This window comes from Melanostigma gelatinosum (assembly GCF_949748355.1).
Source record: "Melanostigma gelatinosum genome assembly, chromosome: 9".
Lineage (NCBI taxonomy): Eukaryota > Metazoa > Chordata > Actinopteri > Perciformes > Zoarcidae > Melanostigma > Melanostigma gelatinosum.
Genome location: NC_136642.1, coordinates 12,381,258 through 12,406,566, shown reverse-complemented (window position 1 = coordinate 12,406,566; position 25,309 = coordinate 12,381,258). Strand labels below are relative to the sequence as shown.

General features: G+C 42.9%; 3 protein-coding genes and 1 pseudogene across 4 annotated transcripts; 2 read left to right on the top strand and 2 right to left on the bottom strand.

Moving 5' to 3' along the window:
• Positions 1–944: 944 nt before the first annotated feature.
• On the bottom strand, positions 945–3,335 carry frrs1l (ferric-chelate reductase 1-like; the record flags this gene model as incomplete). The annotated part of the gene is made up of 5 exons (XM_079275167.1): positions 3,074–3,335; positions 2,628–2,712; positions 2,216–2,354; positions 1,218–1,464; positions 945–1,117 (listed from the first exon to the last, which is right to left on the bottom strand). Exons 1-5 carry the CDS (start codon positions 3,276–3,278, stop codon positions 945–947), a joined length of 849 nt encoding a protein of 282 aa, XP_079131293.1. The 5' UTR covers positions 3,279–3,335.
• An 11,345-nt stretch (positions 3,336–14,680) lies between these two features.
• LOC306782734 (phospholipase A and acyltransferase 4-like) lies at positions 14,681–15,825 on the top strand (annotated as a pseudogene). Its single transcript has 4 exons — positions 14,681–14,734; positions 15,104–15,242; positions 15,362–15,649; positions 15,742–15,825. The product of its transcript is annotated as a phospholipase A and acyltransferase 4-like (transcript).
• Positions 15,826–16,779: 954 nt separating this feature from the next.
• alg2 (ALG2 alpha-1,3/1,6-mannosyltransferase) lies at positions 16,780–20,651 on the bottom strand. The gene is made up of 5 exons (XM_079275613.1): positions 20,572–20,651; positions 19,825–19,996; positions 19,577–19,714; positions 18,829–18,996; positions 16,780–17,642 (listed from the first exon to the last, which is right to left on the bottom strand). Exons 2-5 carry the CDS (start codon positions 19,993–19,995, stop codon positions 16,902–16,904), a joined length of 1,218 nt encoding a protein of 405 aa, XP_079131739.1. The 5' UTR covers position 19,996; positions 20,572–20,651; the 3' UTR covers positions 16,780–16,901.
• Positions 20,652–21,008: 357 nt separating this feature from the next.
• Positions 21,009–25,104, top strand: sec61b (SEC61 translocon subunit beta). Its single transcript, XM_079274560.1, has 4 exons — positions 21,009–21,158; positions 21,789–21,886; positions 23,690–23,794; positions 24,555–25,104. The coding sequence occupies exons 1-4, from the start codon at positions 21,156–21,158 to the stop codon at positions 24,640–24,642; spliced, it is 294 nt and encodes a 97-aa protein (XP_079130686.1). The 5' UTR covers positions 21,009–21,155; the 3' UTR covers positions 24,643–25,104.
• The last annotated feature ends 205 nt before the right edge of the window (positions 25,105–25,309 follow it).

The following is a 25,309-nucleotide window of genomic DNA, read 5'->3' as shown; positions in this document are numbered from 1 at the left end:
CAGTTTTATTGACAATAAACACAACCATGGCAGATTATTTCAGTGGGAGGTGTTTTTATACAGATTAAAAGGCTACAATAACAGCCTGGGGGAAATATTAGTCCATGTCTAAGAAACTGTTCAATCCACAGTTTGCTTAAGTTTAGTGTGTTATTGCTTGCAATAGTAACTCATTAGCAGCCTCTCTGTCTTTAAAACACAGTCACAGTGGCACATTATTAATAAACAAACACAAACAGAAAGTGGTTGAGAAAGTGGGGAAACCTCTTGAAAGGAAATTATAGAAATTTGAGCCAAACATAAGAAAACGTTTATGAAAATCTTTTACATGGTAATGTAGGCAGTGCCTAAAACCTTGGAAACTATATGTTATGCTATAGGCCCTGTACAAACAACAAACAAACCATGATTTTTTTTTTGCAAAGCATGAAATCCATACAAAGAGGGTAAAGGAACAGGAAGAGTTTGTGCAAACGGCTGTGAGCTGCTTGTTTTCTTTTGTCCTCCGAAAACCTTTTGTGTTTTTGTCAAGTTCAACATGAGACCCTGTCTTCTTATCATCGCTGAACAGCGGGATTTTGAAATAATTTCCCAGATTTCCCAGTGCATGCAGTATTTCGAAGACTTGTGAGATTCATTTATCATCATTTTTAGTTCTCATACTTTTTAAATACTTGGAAGCTGTCATAAATACTGAAAATAACTGTCCTATTCTTAATATTACACTACTCTTGTTTTGTACTGACACCAGTACATAATAATGTGTCAAGATCTTCTTTATGAGTTCAGATTAATGCTATAAATATACTCTATATTGTGTTTAATGTATCTAATGATGTCTCTTTGCACAAAGTGCACACTTGAATGTGGCACCAGACAACTTATTTATTGCTGCATCATGTTCTCTTGCCTCTTTTTTCCACTATGTGGTCTGCTGTGCTTCATTATGGCGTTCCCATTAGTAAGTAGAAGGTGAGGGCTACTATGAGCAGTAAGCAGAGCGGAGAGTTGAAGGTCTGGTAGGCCGTAGAAGGCATGAAGATGTCCTCGTACTTATAGATGCTGATCATGTGGTCACTGACAGGCGGATTGTCGATGTCATGCCTCGTGATGGAACCTGTTGGAAAAGGGAAGACGATGGAAGATGAGATGAAAGATAAAAAATAAAATAAAAAGCACAAAGACAGTTGACTTGATGCTGAAGCTTGATCAATCACCTTGTATGGCAGGTCCCCATGCAAACAGGTAATACCATGACAGGTGTAAGTCCACAAGTGTTTCCTCTCTGGGGACATATAGTGGTCGCTTAAAACGGCAGGTCACCCGGTTGTTGTCAAAAACGCCTTCTTCGTCTCTTGCAGGATTCCTTTTTATTTCCTTGGCCCACTGGCCGACGTTGTAGAAGTGATGAATCCGTACACGTCCGTTATCGTCATGGACACAGCCCATGACATCGTCTCCTCCCTGAGGGAATGGGAAGGAATGAAAAGCTTCAAATTGATGTATTCATCTGCTGACAAGAGGTTGAATTCTGATACAAAATGTAAATAAAGTTATTGGGACTGATACTATTAATGCTCATGCTTGGGTTGTTATAATACACACAAGTGTTAGTTTTCTTTCTTTTTTCTTGTAGGAATAGGCAATACAGGAGAAAAACAAGATGCGGGGTATACCCGCCAGTCAATCACAGGGCTGACACATGCTCACAGTCACACCTAAGAATCTATAACCTAACCTGCATGTCTTAGGACTGTGGCCGGAAACAGAGAACATGAAGAAAACCAACGCCAGCATAGGAAAACATGCTAACTCTACACAGAAGAAAAGCCGGAGGGTTAAAACCCAGAACAGTACTGCACAACGCACCACCATGCTGCCCTTGATAATCAGACAATTAACTTTTGATTAAGTGCCCAGCCTTCATGGGGGCCACAACATTTCTGATTTGTACATGCTAATAAAAGCCTTCAAAGTACATTTTTGTGTAGTTAATCATTTGGTTTCATAGTGACAGTAAGCTCTTGAAAATATGCATAATTCGCACCACATCCATGTGTTTAATTACAGATTATGGACCATACATTGGCAGTAACTTGGTCTGATGCAACATATAAAAGTAAAATAAGTTGTGCTGTAAAATAACACACATACTGTGTGTGTCATACTGCCCTGAACACTCAACAGTCAGAGTTGTTGTTGTGTAGCTGCTCACCATTTTCTTGTCAGAGGAGAAACCTACAGCCACCCAGCCGTCTGTGTCTGAGCTCATCTCATACTCCACATCTGTCCCGATGCGCCGATAACTCAGGAAGTAGTCACACGTTTCTGCATCACACCCTGGCTTTCCATATCTGTACATGAACAAATAAATATGTTCACTTTGAGGCCCTACTGACAAATTGTGAGATTCACAATATTCACAATATCTTGATCACGTAACTAGGGCAATTTTAGGGTTATTTCACTCAGGTTTCAGAGAATATATACAAAGATGAGAAGTCCATGTTTAGCTCCAGCTTTAGAAAGTCGAGCGACAGCATCTATAAAGCAGCCTCTGGGAATTCATCCGCACCAGAGCTCTGTTCAGAAAGGGAGAGCTGGCAAAAGATGGATCCTTCTCTGACCTTATGCAGCCTTTGGTTACTCCACAGTCGACGACTTTGATCTTGGCAAAGGGATCCACTGGTGGGGCGGTGGGGAATGGATAACCTGCAAAATCAGCACTCTGTTGGTTCCACACAAAAACAACTGATGTTTGTTTTCAAGACAGTCAAAGGGCCAACTAGGGGGAGGCCATCTGCACTGCGTGCGTGTGCGTGTGCGTGTGAACGAGAGAGAGCGAGGAGGAAGGGCTGGGCAGCTACCACCGGGGGAGCTGGCCTGGGTGCTGAAAGGCCTTGCATAGTGCAGGTTGGATGCAAGACAAAATTAGCAGCACGTGATCAGTTTCTGTTTACAGTTCTTGCTTGATTTTCTGTTAAACTTGTATGATATAAGTGTGTCTATTGCGCATGCCATGTAAACCAAACCCACCAACTGTGAATCGTAGCACAATGCATTAGAGCCTTACCGTCATCGGACAGATATCTGGACTCCAGGAACTCGGAGGCGAAGGTGCTGTAGGAGTCCTTGTGGGGCTCCTGGTGCCCCGGCTCTCCGTGCTCCCCGTGGCCGGCCCGGAGTGCTCCCTCGTCGGTGGGGCTCGGCGCGACCCCCAACCATCCGCTCTGGATCAACAGGACCAACAGCTTCACGAGCCTCCGCAGGAAAATCATGGCCGAATGATGTCAACAAAGAAGCGATAAAAACGACTAAACCAACTTAAAATCAAATCGAATCCTCATTGTTGTTTGAATTTCGGTATCTTCGCAGGTATCCATCGCAGCGTCACCAAAATCATCCCCGCATCCCGCAAGTCTGTTTGTCTGTTTATTCGCAGGTTAGTGGGGGGATTCAGCGCCGATGACCGTGTGATTAAGAAACTAATCCAATCCTAAATGACCCCCTATTGTAATCGTACCAGCTAATTCAGCTACACGGCCGTAATCCTCTTTTAAATCCGAATCTAGATTCCTAGGAGTGCTCATTCATCTTCGCATATTTTTCAGTCGGAGTATTGGCCGGATGAATGGTTTCGCCCGGCCTCCCTTCTCTTCTCCCTCCTCAGTCAATCACAGTAACGTCCAATGAGGAGGCGCTACGTGCTATTATCAGGATCAATCAATTGGGGATTAGGCCAGTGATCGAGAGGGTATTTCACACACAATCTCTCAGAGATGTGGAGTATATAAATGGACTGCTCACAAAGCCCTGCAAATGAGCAAAGAGCAGGAATAGGCTTAAATGAAAAACAAAAAAGACACATTGGTTGGAAATAAAATAATTGGCATAGCTATGATGTTAGTCCCCCTATGCATAGACTCTTAGACACTAAAAATAAAGTATATAAATAACTTGTTTATCTATGAAGATGTTATCGTCAGTTGTTTGTGCAATTAGTTTTAATTGGTAATTGCTTTGTTTAAATTATCTTTATTTCCTGCTGCATTATCTTGGATGAAAAAGAAAACCTGCCGCGGATCCCCGGACTGATAATATGTCAATTTGCAGATCCAAATCTATAGCGGCCTTGTATGCACTCTCTTGTTTCTTTAATATTGTGCAGCTCAGCTTTAATTTGAGTATTTAGTTCACAAGGTCCCTGTGTGTCTCAGTACTGCAGAGGGAACACTGCCTCTAGGTCACCCTGTAGGCGTACCCACAGTACTGGTTGCATAATGCAACTAAACAAGACATCAAAACACATCATCTAACCATCTTCACTCACATCCTCCAACTGTAACTCCATCCTGTTTTTTTTCAGTGGCTGTACACAGTCCTGCCACTTGATGGTGATATAAAGCCACGGTTTGAACATCATGTTTAGGTCGGCTTGGGGAGTCTCTTCAAAGGCTACACCCATCTGTTTCACGTTTCACTTTCCAACTGATGCAGAGCAACAGCTTGCTAAAACCTTGGACTGTCGTAGGTTACATACGTCTCATCAACTTTCCTATTTTACCTTCAGTGAAGGACAAAAAGCAAACTTTTACATCATTGAAAGGACTTCAGTCACTCCAGTGCGCTTGTGTCTTGCTGCTGCTGATAGCTTAATAAATTATGAGCATACTACTGAACCCATAATTCAGAAATACTGAAGAAATCTAGAGAATAAGTAGCATCTAATGATAGATCGTACGGTGCCCCTTGCAGAAATAAATATTACAGAATTACACATGCCTCTTATTCATGAGGACACAAGACGGTGACAGCGAAATTTATATTTTTACACTTGCTCCGTGTCCAGTCATCATCATAATTAAAAATGTCCTCAATACTTAATGTGTCATGAGTCAGTCTATTTAGTTGTCACTCTCAGAACAGTGAAAGTTTAACAGAACATCTCAAAGGAATATAATTAGCATCAGGATCATAATCTATTATAATCATAGCAAGATACTTAAATATAAATGTACTTAAATATGTAATATTTGTTTTGTAAACAATCATATTGAATGTATCATCACACAACGTCATTCACAAATGAAGCATGTTTGGACAGCTGGTTTTTGCTTGAATTAATAAAAATGACCTCCAATGATTGTATAACATAAGAAGTTACTTTAAATGTTTTTAGCAGGGACAGCAGGCGACAGAAGAACGAAGAAGGCTGTGAATCTTTGCTGTTAATGTCTGTATCCTGTAGGTGATGCTGGTGTTACACAATCTGAAAGACGCTAAAAGTGTAAATAGACAACAATGATCGTCAGAGGGATTAAAGGCTGACTGACATCGACAATCAGCCACATTCAGACACACAATATAATAATATAAATGTTTTTTAAACATCCAAAGCTCATGACAAGTTAAACCTATGGCATGTTGTCACAATTTTACTTTTTACTTTACTTGAGTTTCCATCGTTGTAGCATGTCGGTGTGCATGTGTGTGTTGCATGTGTGCATCCACTCCGGCATGTCAAACATGTTGTTTTTATTTATCATACTTGTGCACATGCTTGTTTGTACATAGAAGAGTGTGTGACCTTTAACCCTTCCTCTCTTCACACCATCTCTCTCTGCAGAAACAAATCAACCTGATCAATCGCTCCTCTTGTTCTCAATCCGCCCAATTATCCCTCGTTCATCCTCCTATTATTTCCACTTCTAACACCTGACCCCCTCTCTTTCCCTCTGTTGCTCTCACTGCTCTCTCTCTCTCTCTCTCTCTCTCGCTGTCTCTCTCTCTCTCGCTCTCTCGCTCTCTCTTCTTCTCAATTACAATTCTGTGTAGGGGGCAATGCTTGCTGCGTAATGAGAGACTCTGGGCGTAGCAATCTTATCTTAATAGCCTTAAAGGGCCACTCATTAACACAAACACTCACTATGTCTCTCGCACACACACACACACACACACACCTATCCACACACATCTGTCCTGGCACATCATGCCACATAGAGAGATGGAGTGACAGAAAGAGAGAGTGAGCAAGATACAGGACGAAGTAGGAGATAGTGAAAGAGAGAATGAGACAGGAGAGAAGGGGATGGTAGGAGAGAAGCGATGAGGAGAGGGTGAGGCAAGCAGGGTGAGGAAAGAGAGAGGAGGAGGAGGGGGGGGGGGGGTCTTGTAAATGTCAGCGGTGTGTCTCCTGGGCCAGAGAGACGAGTTTAGTGACAGGAGAACAATGGCCACTGGATCCATTCAGAAACACAGCTGCTATGAGTGCATGCCTGGATCTGTCTTCTGCTTTGCCATCAACCGGCAATTGTAAAAGCAGTGCTAAAGACATACACGCACATAAACACAGACTAATAAAAAAAAAAAATGCATAGCTGGCACACTTCCAGCCACCCACAATTGTATGTCCGGACACACAAGGTAAGCCCTGGATGTAAAGCAGGATCCAGCGATGTGGATGGTTTAGTCAGGGCTGTCAGTCAACAACAGCCCCCCGAACATCCTGGTACTCTGCCACTGCTTCCTCTCTTCCCTCTGTCACCTTAAAGGATAAAGCTGGCGAGAATCTGTATTTCTCTTATCGTCAACAAATCCTATAAAATGAACAAAACCAACAATGAGGTGATGCAGCTTATTCCTCTGTGCCATAGAGGTTGAAAATGCATAAATGACATGTTTAAGAGTGAGGCGTTCCTTCTTCAAGATGAACATGGGAACTGTAGTTTATTTCTGAGTCAATCACAAATATAATATTTTCAAAGATCACTGGGAATTTTACTTTTTAAATTTGATTTACTTAGAAAAAACTGATGCTTTGCTCTGTGACTCAATTGGTAATACATGAGAGGCACAACTGGGGCTATCCCACTCAATAGTGCACCAAATGTGAATATGCACTATTCATCTGCTTGGGCAACTTTTGCTTAAAACTACAATGCTCTGGTGTTTCAACTAATTATTGATTCATGGGTTTGTGGCTGATCGAATCGTTTAGAGAAACAGTCTTTATATTGCAACTTTAGCCTCGTGCTTTAATCATGGTCTGCCTCCTCTTTGCCTGTATATCTCCAGCAGTTCAAATATCTCACCTTTCCTCATTCCTTTTGTTCTATTACTCTTCGGTGAACAACACTGTATGTGCAGTAGAATTGCAGAGGGGTCGGTCATTTTATTCCCTTGTAGAGCTGCAGAAATAAACCTGTAGGTTTTGTCTTATTTTGGCATCTAAACTCAGTGTTGGATACCTCTCACCTCATTATCTATTGGAGAGTGGCTAGATCACTTATCGACTCGCTCCTTATAACGGCAAGCTATTACCTCTGTCTCTAACTCTCTCACACACACAAACAGTCATAAAGCAGGTCTGCGATCTAGCTGCAGGCCTCCCCACCCCCAGGGCTTCATTTAGGACTTGTCAGAAATCACTTTCCTCACAGAGGACAGTAAACACTATTGGCATGCTCTTCTGTCTGCAGTGCAATTGCACCTCCACCCCTCCCACCTTCACACCCACAAAGGCACTAAAAAGACATGCATCTTCACTGGTGTATGCTTATTTGATTTATTGGGTAGTTCTCTGTACGAGTGGGATATGAACAAAAGCATGTCCGTCTTTGTCTTATTTGCATAATGTCATTTGGTTTGTGCAGTTTGTCTGTTGGGGTCTCTGTGTGTAAAGGCTGAACGCTTCCATTGTGCTGATGAAATGTTTGCGTTAGAGATAAGGCGGCACAGATGAGACATCGATCAGCACTCATTAAACACCTACAACTGTGGTCACACACATTCACATGCACAAACTCAGCCACATGACCACGTACAACTGACACACACTGAAAAAATGATTTAAGCTGAATTAGTTTGATCTCATTCCAGCCTCTCATATATTGGTCTCCTGCCACGCGAGTGACTCTAAAAGTGTGTATTGACAGCTGACTTAAAATGCTTGTTGCCAGTAGACTTATCCATTAAGCTGTGACACTACTCTCTCTCCATATACACACGCCGGCTGGCCGGGGCCTTAAGCAGTGATTATGGTGTTGGGCAGTGGGAGCTGGGGGCTGCACCGTCATTAGCCTGGTTAATCAGAGCCTTGCTCCAGGTTAAGCTCCGCAGCCTCAAGAGATAGGCTGATGAGCTGAGAGCCGTGCCCAGCCTGCAGTTCTTGGGTCTGGGCTCCAGCAGCTCCCCTGGCCCCCCTGGCCCCCCGCCTGCTCTAGCCAGTAATCTATAACTCTCTCCTGGAGCAGCGGGCGGATGCTCAGCCTCCTGGACAACACTGACACATGATGCATGGTAATGAGACACACACAAAATGACACACTGTCTCACACACACCTGTTCGCACCCACACTTCCCACTGATGCAGCGTTAGCAATCATCACTGAGTTTCTATGAGTTTGTTCATGCCTGGCTTCCAAGAGGAGTGTATTTTGCTCAATAGCGCTCCAAAAACAAGCGAGTCCCTCTGTGTTTTACCAGTTAGCAGTGACCTTGACTTAATGACCGAAGTGATTTGACATCTAAATGCTACCCTTGTCCATGGGGCGCAATAATAACCAGCTCAGCAAAATGAGTGTATAATGACCACAGGGACTGTTGGGGTTTCAAACAAAAACTACCCAAACACATACACATTCATACACTGACACATTCCCATGGGGCAATGAGGGTCTCAACGCAACAGGGACCCTCCAGACAGGTGTATCTGAACCAGGCCTGCCATTGGCCAGCCTCCTCTATCCAAGTGTCCCCTGTGAGCTCATTAGCCCCAATCATAACCACTTTCCTATGTCTACTTTACATGCTCCATCCATCGCCACCCTGCCACACACAAATTACACTCTCCATCAGGATCGGGTGAATAGTGTGTGTGTGTGTGTGTGTGTGTGTGTGTGTGTGTGTGTGTGACTGCAGGAGTGCATGTGTGTTTAAAGGACAAGGAAGGTTGGAGAGCCCCGTGAGCCCCCGACATTTCCCAGTGGACTCTGCAGACCCTAGCAGAGCAGAGAAAAGTGGGGAGCAGACAACCAGGGGTGAAAAGTAGAGAAGGCGGTTAAGAAGCATGTTTTCCGGTGATGAAGTGGACGACCAGGTTTCAGTTTGGGGCCCCCGTACTGCTCTTTTGTACTGTGTGACCCAGATGGGCGGTGAGGAAGAAAAAGAGGAAGGAGGGGGGGGGGGGCCATGAGAGATAAAGAAAGAGGCTTTTAAAAAATGAGTGTATGCTGCAGACACAGGACGGACCCCAGAGAACCATGGGATGAGACAACAAAGAGCCCCATCATCAGTTCAGTGAATGGATCTGTCCATCTATCCCTTTTATCTCCCGCTGCTCTCTTTTTTTTCCAGCATCTCTTTTCCTCTCTTAATCAGCCTCTCATTGTGCCATTAGCTCAACCTGTAGTCTTAATCAGAGGCTTGGCAGAGACATCATAGCCATCCACTATACACACACGCGCACAAACACTAAATAAACACATTTTAATGCGAAACCAATCATGTCATCTACTCAATGAGCCCTTCTCCCCTCCCTCCTGTAGCCCACAACACAAACATAACACATGGGACGCTCGTCTCGCCCGTCCATCAGTCAGCCAACACACTGCCGCTCTACAAATGTGTGTGTGCGTGTGTTTGTGCGCGTATGGGTGCATGAGTGTGCATGGGTTTTTGGTGTGACTCCCAAGGGGAGGGAGAACAATTTTAACTCAGTAACCTGAATCACCTCCTATCCCAAATCTTTACTGCAGGAATATTGTGTACACACAGACACACACACACACACACACACACAAACACTCTCTCTCTCTTTTGCATGTCAGTGAGTGTGTATTGATAATGGCCATTAGCATATTTATGATCATTGCCAGCCTCTTATTGTTTGCGCGCTCCATTAATCTTCATCTGCTGCCTGCTGACTGACAGCTCAATCTAACAGGCCATCACTGGGCACTGGGTACACACACACACACACACACACACACACACACACACACACACACACACACACACACACACACATTAAGAATGCATAGTTGTACATAAAGCATACTTTCATCAACAATCGAGGGGCATTGTTTCACACATGCAGACACACACACACATTCGTGCAGACAGCGTGATTGACATTCACCCCTGTGAGTGTTATCACCGGAGGTTATCTTCCCCAGCTGTGTGGGGGTCTGCTCGGCTTCACAGCAGTGCTGTGGAGTCGTAACCGCAGGCAAGTGTGCGAGTTCCTTCTGGGCCATAGGTGGGCGATGGTACCCCTTGATCAGGGTGTGCCAAGCCTCTCTCTGTACATCTGCCTGCACAAACACCCCACACATGTATTGTCATCTACCACAAGCCTCCCACCTCATCAGTGAAGACCCCGTCCTGTGGTCACCCTATGCTAGTCCCCACCAGAACTACATGAAATGCACCCCTCAGGCCAACATCTGTCAAGAAGCGAAGAACGGAAAAGCATGAAAATCTGAAGGCAAAAAAAGCACCAGGTAACAGGGCAGTCCTAAAACCCAGGGTGTGCCTTTGTGTGTGTGTGTTTAATGTGTTTGTGCGTGCCCAAGTGAGCACTCGTGTAACGTGCCCTCAAATGTTAATGTGTTCGTTTAAAGCCAGTATGACTGACTGACTCACAGCTGATTACTGGCTGAATGAAAGCTGGAAGCGAGCCAAGTTCAATGGGAGGTCTGTTCTCCTGTTGCCTCTTCCTTTCGCTTCTCTTTTCTCTCCCCTCCTCCTCCTGCGTCTCCCTGCTGCTCCAGGAAGAGCAACCAGGGCGCCAGGATATCTGTGTGTGCGTAACATGTTTGTTTTCAGACATATCTGGAACTTAGTTTGCAGACGAATGAAAGCAGAAAGTTCACATCATTTCTAAATTCATCTCTAAATTTAAGGCTATTCAGCACATTGACCTGTCTTAAAGGAATATTCAATCATTTTGGGAAATAAGCTTCTTTTTGAGAGTCAGATGTGAAAATCAAAGATGCTTAATCAGACTGAATTGCCATTTTGCCAGTTCATTCAAGAGTTACTCCTTTAGGCAACTGGTACATCAATGTTGATCTCATCCACTCATTTGTGTTGTTGTAAATGAGAGCGGCAGTAGTTAGTATGTCGAAAACTGAAAAAGGACTAACAATGTAATAGTATCAAAAGAGTTTCAAAGACCAGAAAATGCATTTTGTTGAAATGCATTTTGTCTAAGTTTAAATTAAACATTGAGAATAAACACTGGATCTCACCATGGCTTTGTGGAAACTTTGATAACTATTTTATCTTATCAATAAGATAAGATAATAATATTTGGCTATCAGAACAAAATGTGCAACCCACATTGTTTTGTTTTTTCTCATTGTTATCTACCGTTTCTTATCCGACCGCACCTCATCAATGCTGGTGGACAATTCCTCATAACTTTACATCTGAAACAAGACTCCTTACAATTTTATGGACAAACCTCCTGTGAATTACATGATGTCTGATGTATGAACTCTATGGACTCATTTATCTTGAAGCTATAAGGTGGTTGAAACCACAACGAGCAGGGTAGAACAAGTCGTAATGCTTCTCTTTCCCGGGCCATAAAGATCTTTTTATAGAGGCTATCTATAATATTCCACTATCAGAGATTATAGAAGTTTCATTGTGATCTCCCACAGAAAGAAGAGTTTTATGTAGCTTTAGTAAATCATTCCTTTCCTCCGTGATATCACTTCCTCATACTGTTTTACCAGCGTGAGTATAAGAGTTGTGCAGTAGTAACATTTATGAGGTGTAAGCTAATATATTTGAATAGTTTATGGAAGCAGTAAAGAGTGAAATACATAATTTGCTAACATGTACAATGTAAAACACCTCTTAAAGATGAGCTGTGAATACAAATGCAGATTTTTGCCTTTTTTAAGCACATTCATCATTCATGACGAGGAAGACGCTTTCCCCTCACTGCATTCATCCAACAGTAAAGCTAGTCCTGTCTCTTGTGCAAAATGGGAAAATACCTGGAGCGAGGAAAAGGCTATGATTGTATGTATTACATAGACTGAAGGATCTTTGCACATCACAGGAAATAAACTGAGGAATATAATCGTGTAGGTCCTGCTTTCTTTTTTAAAGCTCATTCCATTTATCGCTGATTAAATCCTCTTTCCATACATCCAAGAAAAATGTCCAATTTATATGTTTGTGTTTGATAAATAAGGTTGAAAGAACATTTTAACCTTTTGATTGGTTAAGATTACAGACAGAATGACGTAGTAAGAGAAGTTAATATTGCACATTTGGTGAACAATATTAGGCATCTACCTGCACTTTACAAACTCATACTGTTGCAAACCTGAATTATGGTACAGGTTTGCCTAAAGTGTCATGATTACATTAAATTACAACATTATAATTTGCACGACTGCTGCACAACTGGATTTGTTTTTGGTATATGTTTATATTTAGCCATGTGATTTGTCTTCCCTAATTCTGTTAGTGTTCTCCTGTTCCAACTTCCTTTATTAACTTTTAAATATTTCTAGATCAATCAGAAGGGACCTAAGAATGTCATTGTGCAGGACAATAAAGCTTTGAATCTTCAATCTACGGTCAAATCTAAATCTACTTATCTTCATTTACACATTTTTTGTTTAACTTTTTAAGCCACAAAAGATAATTTGTGTTCCGTAGAGGCCTACCTAATACTATATCGAAATAAAATGGATGGAATACTGTACATGTAAACAGAAAGAACCTCAGACACCACCCTGATGAAGACAAGATAACAGAAAACACTGAATACAACATGGTGGTGTACTGTATAATGGACTTCTGTCTTGGTCAATTAAAGTAATTTAAAAGGGAACTACTCAATTATTTTATACATGCCCTCCAGCATCTCAAACTAAATAAAATGGGAAAGTTTTGAGAGAAATGTTTTTTTTACAAGATCCTTACTGACAAAGAAAAAATACTATTGTTTAATTGGGTTCTACCAATACTAACCCTACAATCATCCAATTCATTATATTTAAACCTGCGTAGCACACACCGTGCACTCCTCGAAACACCATCCTCTGATTTCATTGTGTTTAAACCTCATGTACATTTCTCTGTTTTGGGGCAATGAGTCCATGACCTGGTTCAGATTGATGTATTATTTAGCCCATGATTAACTCCCAATCATAAGGCGTGATTAAAAGTCAGAGTAAAAATATTCCATACATATTTAATATTCCACTAATAAGGAAACCAGCTCCCAAACTGCCAACAAAATAGATATACACCCATAAAACGCACACACATACATCTCTCCGTTCCTCGCCTGAAAACACACACACCTAAACATTTCACAGCTATCTCTCCCACACCCCGGTGCTGGCTAGGTCGAATTAGAAAACCAACCCCGCGGTCTCATTAATTAATTAAACACATGTGCCAGTGGCACCTGGGTACCGCTTATCGCTGCCACTCAGACACACCGTGATCTCAATAACCACCCCACCACAGGGCACTGAGAGAGGGGAGGTGGAAGTAAGGGAAGGGACATTGATTCTTCTCTCACAACTTTGAGGTAAAGAGTGAAGAACAGGAAGAGATGGAAAAGAGACTTCAGACACCATCTTTCTGTGTCGGCAGTAAAGTGGGACACATTTAAACTGAATGACACTGTTTGTGGGTCTTTCCCTCCCTTACAGACTCCACGGGCTCTTTTTATCATCTTGCCTAGCGGGGCCCTTAAATCACTGCAGCTACGCCCTCCTCATCATCAACTCTTAATACCTCTGCACGTGGAGCCACAGCAGGAACAGACACACACGCACGCGCACACACAGCTGCTTTTTGATTCTTGCCCTATTAGCATTTTATAGGTTTTGACACACGGCCCCTCTATATATAAATACACACACACATCGGGCATGAAGGATAGCTCTATTTTATGATCAATAATATTACACCCACATATAGTTTTAACATTTTCAAAATATGCAAATGTTTGATGGTTTCTTTTTACATGAGCTCACTCAGCAGATTCCCTTACAAAACCTTAAAAAGGCAAGTGACGATCTCATTTTCAACTTGATTTGTCTCTGTGAAGGATTATCAACAATTAACAGCCAAGCAGTGACCGATCAAACAACCCACGACTACTGTGGGTTGTTTGGGTGGGTGTGTTTATTTATCTTCTATTTGCTCACATCAAACATCTTACGATCACTAACATGAATTGACTGCAGTCTATCACTGTGATATCCAAATGATCCCAAAGCGAGACCGTGGTATCTATTTCAAATGAAACCGAGGCCACATGCACTAATTGCATCTGTAGGGACAAACAGTTTTCAGTTCTGAAAAACAAACCGCATCGCTCTGAAGAAACGTCTGAATCAATGTGAGAAGTGGGATTTGAAAACTCAATGCAGGTTAACCGCATATTTTAAACAAACTGAAGCAAATTTCAGAATAATTCATTTTTGCATGATTGACTGATGACTGGCTGAGCCTGATAGAATAATAGAGCATAAATTAGATTAATAGGTAACATATTAGGCTGCCTAACGTCTTTAAACGGTTACAGTCAAGGCTATCTGAGACTACTGAAGGCGTTTGAACTATTACGCAACCTGGTTTCAGCGTCCCAATAACTAGAAAATGCACTTCAGTCCGTCTGTTGGCTTCAGCAACAATGGACCTTTTAGGAAACTTGAACAGCTTCTTTTCTCGAATGACACAGCGACAGGTGAGCGTTACCAAATATATCCAGAAATACTTAACGTGATACAGCAGGACCTTCCGTCTTGTCAAGGTATGAACATGTTTATGTTTGCTGACCGGTTGAAGAAGTACATTTACCAAAGTAAAACTATCTTTGGTCAAATAGCTTAGAAAACTCTTATCGGCTCGGATTTAATGTGTGATTGTCAACATGAGGAATTCTACACCAGAAAGTAAGAGTATGTTTTTTTCCAGATCGAGTTATTTTAAGATGTTCATTCCCGCTGCAGCTCGACTTTGGGTTAAATTATTAGCTTTGAGAAAATCAAAGGGAAAGAACAAATAACGTGTTGATACTTTGCACTGCTCTAACGTTTCTCTTCTTTACCTTTAGCTGGATCCGAGTGTGTCCACAGCAGAGATTGGAGACTTGATTGAGTTTGTGTATCCATGGTCAGGATTGTCTCTTTGGGGTGCTTATATTGGAGAAGGCTGTGTTGTCCATTTTGGAGTGGGAGGTAAGAAACTGAAACGTGGACTGCATTGGAAATAATGACGTTGCACGCGTACAACTTAAAGAGTGTTAATCCAAAAACTCAAATGCATCAGGTGTAGCTTACTTATACACTTTCTATGTCCCTGTAACTGTAAGATGAGAACCTGCCGCAGCTTCCTTCAACAATTGGTTCCAAAGTCAAATGGCGATCGTGTTCTGAGGAACACTAGAATCTGCACACAGCGCATTACGGAGATCAAAGTGCCTCCAGGAACTCGCATCAGGGTCAACAACAACAAGCACAAGCTGGTTCCATCCCCGCAGGAGACAATGACGAACCGCTGCGAGACGTTCCTGAACCAGCAGTTCAAATACGACCTGGTGAACTTCAACAGTGAGCATTTCGCCACGTTTGTTCGATACGGCAGCGCCGTGTGCAACCAGGTTGGTTCAACGGTGTGCGATTGAGTGGTGCGGTTAATATCAGCTATATAGCCAATCAGCCCATTTAAATTATTTATTTACTCTTTTTTTAGATTGCCTTTAAGACAAAGAATGACGTGGATACAACTCAAACCCTGCAAATGACAATGCAACAACGGATGGAGACAGAAATTTAAGATCATCTGCGGTGCTTCTCATGAACGTCACACCGACTTTCATAATGAGCAAAAATAAAACTCCTTGGCTGCAATATTGTCTGAGAATGTTTCATTTCACAACTCAAAGCACAATCAAATAATGTTCAATGAAAAGAAAAAAAGAAAAGGATGGCACAACATTGACCACCGTTCTGTGCCGCCGTGCTCACCCGAAACAATCCTTAGTGAAGCCAAAAAAACTTTACCAACAAAGCAAACCCCACAAGAGTCAGAAAAGTATGTGTCCTCTTGTTTATTAGGACTTCAGCAATGTCAATAAGAGTGTCTCTATACAGTAGGAGGGCTGAGGAGGCCAGCGCGCAGACACGTTGACCTTCTGCTATTCTCCTTGTTGATAATGATCCAGAGAAAGCCACACTGCCCATCAACCAGACCTCTAATGAAGCCAAACACTCTATATCATCTGCTAATAACCTCACAGCAGCAAGAGTCATGAACAGGCCAGCGTCTTCTGAATGAGAGGAGGGGAACAAAGCGCTGGGCGGACAGGAAGTAGTGGAAAACATCCTGTTTATTGATCTGGGACTGTGCGCTGCCTGAAGGCACGTGGTGGTAACTGCCGTACATGCTTCTTCTTCATCCCCCAAACACACAAAGACAAAGACTACGGTATGAAGAAAAAAAAAAAAAAACATACACAGTGCAAAAGTTTTCACTTTAACAATCAATCCTTCTGGTACACTCATTTGCTAGGCTCTACACATGTACAATTACACGCACACACTTGCCGGTGTGGTATTTCCTTCCACAGATAGGGGAGGTAAACTCGTTATTCTTGTCTTAATTGGTATAGAGATTCCGTCCCTTTTTTCCTCTCAGCAACCCCTCCAGGGGAATGCTGATTGATTGTCCTCTGAGTCCTCATAATAGTCCCCCCCCCCCCCCCCCTCGCCCCTCCGCCTCCCTGCACATTTACACACACATTCTCTGCTAGAAGACATCCTCTTCACCTCACTGAAGACCCCTTGTCATCCAGAGACTATTCACAGTTTGGTAGAGGATCATTTTTCCAACTGTCTCCTGCAGCTTTCACATCACTGGCTCAGCCTGACGATGTACCCGTACAGCTGCTTTGAGAAGGCCTGAAGAGAGAATTTATCTTGAACCCTCCGTCTCCCAGCTTGTCCCATGTCCCTGCGGAGCCGCGGCTCCCTCGCGAGCCTCTCCATGGCCTTGGAGAAGGCCTCTGCCGTGGGCTCGCACAAGAAGCCCGTCTCCCCGTCTGCCACACTCTCCAGGGGGCCCCCAGAGTTCACTGCGATAACAGGGCAGCAGCAGTACATGGACTCTACGGGAACTATCCCAAAATGCTCTCGACTCGGGGTGTACAGCACTGCTGTGCTGCCCCGCAGCAGTGCCACCTTCAGTGAATCAGAGGGGGAGCGCAGGAAAGTGACAAAGTCTTCCAAGTGGAGCCGCGCTGCTAGCTCTCTCAGTTCAGTATAGTGTTGAACATTCTCAGTAACTCGGTCATCGTAGCCCCCCGCCACCACCAGGTGAATACCTGCTCTCTGGCCTGGAGGAAGGCTGCTCCTCAGGGATGCAAAAGCCTCCAAAGCCAGCCCCAGATTCTTCTTTCTCTCATATCGGTTCAGAGAGAGAAACAGGCATGCGGTTCCCTCAGGGAGCAGCCCTTCCAGGCCTTGTGCTTCACCGGACTGCTGGTCAAAGGTACGCGTGTTGAGGGAGGGATAGAGGACGTCTGTCTGGACTCCTCTTAGACCACGAAAGGTCTCTGTGAATACGCCTGCGGTGAACTGGCTGTTTACCAGAATCTAAGAGGAAGTACAGGGAGATTAGTTCATAAGGACCTCACACATATATCACATGCATTTTAATTCCCTATGAAGTTGGTGACAGCCTGCAGTCTTTGATTATCCTGAAGTCTAGACTAAAGTCGAAATGTCAGTTTCTTTTCTGTCAGGGCCCTGAGCTTGCTCACGGAGATCAGGCTGTACCACATTTTAAATAATCACTTTGGTTTATTCAAGCGGTTAAAAATAATATACCTTGTATTTTGATTTATTATATTACACGATACTTTTAGCCGTTATCAAGCACCAAACTCAGTCAGGAAGAGAGACTTCACTTCTCTTAACCTGTTAAACAACATCTGGGTGAAATAAAAGTAATTCTGAGCAAACCACTAACCACTAAAAAAAATATATTATTTTTCACTCATCTTTCCTGTAAGGCAGCCTTTACCTGTGACAGCACTGAAATTCCAGGATACAGTTTATTACATTCATGATCTAAAATGTGTTTTTATCCATTGCTATAAACCTGCTTTGTGCAACAGAATAAACTTAGATTCATATCATTTTAACCTTGTTACTGTTTATAAAATCACATTCCTGTCTGCAATCAGCAAAATGCAAAACCAACTAGAGAAACTAAATCAGATCATCCTAGTGGGCCCAGCAATAGTCTGGCGACCTGTCCAGGGTGCATCATGCCTTCGCCCAATGTCAGCTGGGATCGGCTCCAGACCCCCTGCGACCCTGAACAGGATAAGCGGTTAAAGATAGTGGATGGATGGATCATCCTATTAGTTTTAAAATTGATTGAGAATGCTTCTTATAAGACATGCGTAGTTTTGGCCCCCGTTTCTCCTTAAGACGGAAATCCTCGCATTGGACCCGCTGGCCATTTTCAGACAGCATTCATCGCCAGGGCCCTTAAAACATTCAGGTCGCATCGTACGCATCTTTTTCAAATCACTTACAACTATTTTATTTTATTATTATTTTTAAACTTGATCTAATACAGGTCTGGTGTTTTTGTACTGTAATTATGTTTTCTATGTATTGCTTGCAAAGGCTTTTTTTACCACTGTGCAAAATAAATTAGCTTTTCCATCTGGATAAAATAAAACTTTGTACAATGACACAATCCTGCTCTGCAATCAGACCATCGCAACCTGTAGAACGTTACAGCCGTCAACCCTCAGCTGTAACGTACCATATCAGCCATGCCAGTGGTGCGTTCCTCCAGCCAGTCGATGGGAGCGCGATAAAGCTTCTTCAGGGCCGACTTCCTCTGCGTCAGCAGCTGGTCTGGAAAGTGACAGTAAAACAAAACCTTCTTCCTGTGACGGGACAGTCGCAGCACCGGGATACACACCGACACCTGGGGTGAAATGAAAAGGGTATGAACAAAAATGTATATGTCTTCCCTAAAAAAATATGGCAGCAGGAAAATACCAAATATAAAATACGTATCGTAGCTAAACATTCCGTAATATAAATTGACTCTAAACATAAAGGTAAATAAAACACTGTGTTAATATATCGAACAGTAAATGGACATCTTAAGACAAGACCTGCAAAAAGCTCTTTGTGAACTTTGCATGACATGTTTTGGATGATTGCAGTTTTATTAATTTAAGAAGTGAAGCTTCTTCTGCACTGCAAGTCGATCTGAATAGTGAGTTCTCTCTGTACTGTAATATTGTGCAAGAGAAACGTGATAACAAAAGGAGCATATTTGTGTTAAAGACAAAATAGTAGAAGATAAGCAAGGGAGGGTCCACTTCATGGCAAAATGATCAGACAAAAAAGAAACCACAAAACAACACAAAAAGGGAGAAACAAAGAGACCACTGTTGACAATGGAAGATATTATCTGAGCAACAGAGACAGTTAGAAGATACAGAAGGCTGGGGAAGGACCATGCAGATAAATAGTTTCTGTAGGACAGGAGGACTCACTTGGTCACAGAAGATGACATCGTACTCCACCCCGCTGAGGAAGACCAGGTAGAGGGCCACATAGATCATCCTCAGGTAGGCACACAGGGCATGCAGGTAACCAAACACACTGGTGGGTAGCCAGTCACCCACACATACCTATTAGAAGAGGAATTGAAACAATGAAAAAATAAGTGTGTGTCTTCTGAATTTGACATACACTATTCTTTGAGGGACAGTATTACGTAGTAAGGCCTGTGTTAACGTACCACAGGCAGTTCTGGGTCCAGGGTCTCAGAGAAGCAGTGTGTTGGGTCGTAATGGGCCGTCCAAATCTGCACGCTACATCCCTGAGACTTCAGAGCGACAGCAGCGTCTACCACCAGTCTCTCTGCTCCACCAATACCAAGGTCTGGATGGAGAAACACCACCCGCGCCATCCTGCACACAAGAATGATGAAAGTTCAAATGTAATCTGGAATATATTTACATACAAGACAATGCTGTTTTACAGAGAGGGAAGTTAAACACATTGCATATATATATATATATATATATATATATATACACAGACACACACACACATATATGATGTAGAATGAGATAAATTGATGAGCACAGAAAGGCCAGAACACGGTGAAAATCATCCCAAAATCAGAAGAAAAAAGGGTACATTAACAACAGCTTAAACATTTGCGTGATATTGGCAAAAACAAACCAGATATGTATGAATCCACTCTCGTGCCAATAAGAGAAACTTTTCAGAATCGTATTGTTGACAAACGTCACAAATTTGTCATTGTGGTTTATTCACAATGGATTTAGATTACCGTTTCCTTAAAAAAGTTATCCCATGCGTTTTTAGCTAGTTAACTGTTACAGTGAACACATTATGCTTGCTAGCCTAGCTGTTGGAATTATAACCGTTTTACGAAACTAACTTGGTGAGCAGTTGTCTTTGTGACTGAACACAACTATATCTCCACACAACCTAATTATAATGCAGTGCTGTTTACCTTTCGGATCTCTCGACTACCTTGTCCGAGTTCGGATGCCTGCGATTAAGCTCGTATATGTGGCCGTAGCCGAATGAATTGTCAGGAAACTCTACTGTTTGGACGCCATGTTGGCTCAAATCACCTTTTGTGATCAGGTCTAATCGCGATCTGAGTTTGAGCCACAATGGCGTCTGTTTCCTCCATGTAACGAACGCGTGAGACACGTCTCCTTCAGAATCAAAGCAGACCAAAAATGTGCCTTTAAATTAAAGTACAAGTACAAATCTAAATTAAATGTACTAAAGATACAACTGGATTTCGGAAATATTTGTAATCAAAATAGCCTAAAAAAAGCTCCTAAAATATGTTTTAATTCATTCGTTTTGTGGTGAAGGCGATCAGCTAGTAAGGCTTCTGCTCGGTCGCCTCCTCTGGTCTTGTGTTTTGCAGTCGTGTCCTTTTTAGACAGGCGTCAGCTTTGTGGGATCTCTTCTCAAGTTTTGACCAATTCATACACCGACTGTCTGCTGTTCATTTGACGTGGACATCGGCTCGAAGAAGGGATCAGGTTTTCACCTCGCATCGGAACAAATACAACAAAAATGGTAAGATACTTACGATAAGATACTTAGCTCCATCTGAAACTGCTAGCTTACCAGCTCCAATGTGCCCGTTTAACGTTATACTTATGCTAATGTGTTGCTGTCGGTTAGTTAGCTTTCTAAGGCTAACTCTTCATTTGTGGACGTGGCTCCAATCAAACAGTCCCAACACACACATTTTACGATGGCCCAGCTCTAAATGAATGAATTATAACGTTATATGTTCCTGAAGACATTTGGTTGAGACTCGGCATGTGGCCTTCGCTTAGAAGTTGAACTCTAATGAACAGCAACTAGTGAAGGCCTTTGCCATCAATCTGACATGAACACACTGTATAGTTCAAGATCAAAAAGTAAATAATCGAATTAACTATCATTGTTAAATCTCTTTATTCACATGCTGTTGGGTTTGTTTTTTTAGCCAGAAATGTGCTTGTGTGTGAGAGTGACGGGTTTCAGGCAGAATGTTAGAGAGAGGGTATATTGGAGTTGAATCGTGTGTGTGTGTGTGTGTGTGTGTGTGTGTGTGTGTGTGTGTGTGTGTGTGTGTGTGTGTGTGTGTGTGTGTGTGTGTGTGTGTGTGTGTGTGTTCATGTGTTCATTCATTCATTCATTCTGGTGTCTTCACCTCAGCCTGGACCAGCAGCAAGTGCAACCAATGTTGGGGCGTCTAGCCGTTCCCCCAGTAAGACGGTGGCTCCCCGTGCAGCAGGCTCCACAGTCAGACAGAGGTAAACACACACTTCCAAACTTTAACCTCTCCTCCTTATCCGGAAGAAAGATGGGTATGTGCATACAGATGTGTGACAGACCTGCTTAAAGGGATGCAGTAAGAAAATGAATGAAGATTCTTCGATGTAGGACTCAAAGGCTCACTGAATTGTTTGAAGAGTATACATTTTTATAAAAATAATTTGCTACAGTTGTCACAGTCACCAACTAATTTGAACAGCTATTGGACATTTTAGTTAGACTTGTTGGGCAGCCCTCTTGGCCACCATCAGCAAAACACCACATGAGGGAAAATCTTTTGGAAGAATTTAGTTCATCACTCCAGTAGAGTTCAAAGACCTGGAGAATACACGAAGCATTGAAGCTGTTGTGGCAACTTTGACGTCTTGCTTACCAAGACACGTTGAACACTGCTTCTCATTAAACATTCAATTCAATTTATTTTTGTACAGTCCAAAATCACAAATTTGCCTCAGAGGGCTTTACAATATGTACACATTTGACATCCTCTTGTCCCGGGACCCTCACATCGGAACAGGAAAAACTCCCCAAAAAAACCCTTTAAAGGGGAGGAAAGAGGAAGAAACCTGTGGGAGAGCAATAGAGGAGGGATCCCTCTCCCAGGATGGACAGACGTGCAATGATATCATGTGTAGAACAGGATAGTGAATTACAGCACATTCAATGTAATTACAGCACATTCAATGTATGACAGAACCACGACAGGAGGCAAGACCTGGTCCAGGTAAACCCGGATACACAGGAACCTGTGAGGCGAGAAAGCACAGAGACTCTGGTGAAGAAGCAGGTCAATAATGTGCATTAATGGTATCGGTAATATGAAATAGTAATGTGAGTAATAATAAAAGTGATATTAGCAGTTGGAGTCAGCAGGGTCATGGTAGGAGGAAGGACCAGGGTCCAGATGAAACCATGCTCCATGGAAACCTGTGAGGAGAGGAAGCACAAGGACTCCGGGGAAGAGACAAAATCAGTACTTTGCATTAATGGTATCGGTAATCGGATTAATAATGTTAATAATGAAGATCGTAGTAGGTGTCAGCAGGGCCATGGCTGGCTGAAGAACCAGTGTCCAGATAAAACTGCGGTCATCCTGTGAGGCGAGAAAGCACAAATACTCCGGGGAACATGAGATATAAGTTATGTGGTCATCTCGCTTGCACACATTCTCTGTAATTATTTGCCAAATACCCCGAGCGTTGACCCCCCCCCCCCCCCCCCCCCCCCCATGTCATCATGCTGTACGGAGTGATTGATGATATTCAGATCGCCTTTCCCTTTATGTTTGTGTGCCCTGTGTAGAATAGAGCAGCAGATGGATGTTGTGCTGTGGGCTTAATCAGTGTGTAATCAGAGTCTCGCTGTTACCGCTCCCATTATTACCCATTACTATCACCCTCTTCATTACCTCATTAACCTCTGTTTAATCTCGTCACCAGTGAAGCAGCCATGAATCACTGCGCTCCTTCATCAGCAGCTATTATAGTTAGTTACATTGTGAGTACAGTGTATAATGGCGAAGATGTTTTATATTTTTAATGATTGTTGGTTTTTTTTGTCAATGTTTGGTTTTAAGAAACTGCTGGATGAGTGAAAGTTATCCGATTTTTCAGAATTGTCTTGTTTTCCTATATAGAAACTTGCTTTATCGGGTAAAAAACACATTTATTAAGGCAGCATTTCAACAGTTTAAGATCAGATTAGTTATCCCGTAAACACTAGTGTGTGTATGTAGTGTACCGGTAGATATATTCTTGACTTTGTGTGTGTGTGTTCCACAGGAAAGCTACCAGCAGCGGTACACGCAGTGGTGGCAGGACCACAGGATCTGCAGGTACCGGTGGCATGTGGCGCTTCTACACAGAAGACTCGCCAGGCCTCAAAGTGTAAGTGCAGTTCATAGAAGCAGAACTCACAAGGACATAAACACGAGCAAACACATTTAGCCACTGACATTTCTAACTTCCATTCACAAACGCGTACTAATTCTCAGGATTTCCGACACTTGATATCATTAGTGTCGTATATCTTCATCAGGTAGAATGGGACGAATGTTTAATGGCAGGAAATTGGACAAACGTGCCTCTGTGGTTAAAAAAAAATGTATCTTTGAGGTGTGTGGTTGTGTGGAAAGCGCACATTTATAAAACTCTCAACCTCATGAACTTTTATCCTACTGCATCCTCGCCCCGAATATCTGAGGAGGCATCCTGTCTCCTGGCCATAGCTGGCTATGGCTGATCGATGGTGCTGTGGTGGTTATTGAGTGCGTCTCTTCAGCAGTCGAAGGAGGGCAGACTCGCCATACAGTTCTGTATATCGAGTGTGTGTTTGTTCCTGCGTTAGACGCTGTCCTCAAAGCTTCATTAAAGGATGCACTCTGAAAGGTCAACTCAATTACAGCCTCCTGTCAGGGAGAGGAGGGGCCGCTGAGGAGGTGGTTGGCATGGCAATGCTGCTACTTAGCGGCGTGCCCCCCACCCCCACACACACTCAGTCCCTCCTTCAGAGATGAGCGCCTCCTTGTTTCCTAAGCTCATCAATAAAATCAGCCACTACACTAAGACGCTGGCTGTGGTTGGAGTTTGAGCAAATGATGGGATTTTGCATGTTTTAATCTGAGTGTTGATCTCTTTGTCGTGACAGCGGCCCGGTGCCAGTGCTAGTGATGAGTCTGCTCTTCATCGCTTCGGTCTTCATGCTGCACATCTGGGGGAAGTACACCCGCTCTTAAACTCTACCTGATGACCTCTGACCCTGTGGCTTGGCTTCTTAACACATTGGACCTGGACCAAACAACAACCACCTTACTCCCCTGGTTCCCTTCTGAACTATCAACAACAAACTTGATTTTTATTTTGTATGCGACCGATTCAGTACTCGATCTTCATCTGCACAGATGTTGGTATCCACCTTGTTGCTGGTGCTCTTCCTGTATTTTTAAGATCTGAAGGGGTGAACGGGAGGAAGCCATGCTAGCCCACCACTGATGTAATGTCTGTGTGTGTCTCCCTCCAAGCAGCATGTTCCCGCCACTGCTGCATGACGGTTCCGTGCAGTACTCAAGGACATTGTTGTTTTCAGGCCCCAGAAAACATTTCCTCTTGTAGCCCGAATTTCATTTGTTTTTTGTTAACAGCATTTGTACAAATGTAATTGTAATATTGTACAATAAAAATCAATGTGTGTTGAAATTTACCCTTGTGCTCTCAAATAATAACCCAGTTTTGTGTTTGTCTGTTTGATAAGAAAAGATGTTCCTTAAGCATATTTTCAGTGACATGAGGCAGCGTAACCACGTCCAGACTTCTGAAAGCTCGACATTTTGCCAAAAGGCATTTATGAAGCTTTGCTTCAATGGAAATGCTTTCAGGCAGAACAGGATTATTAAGAGAACCACC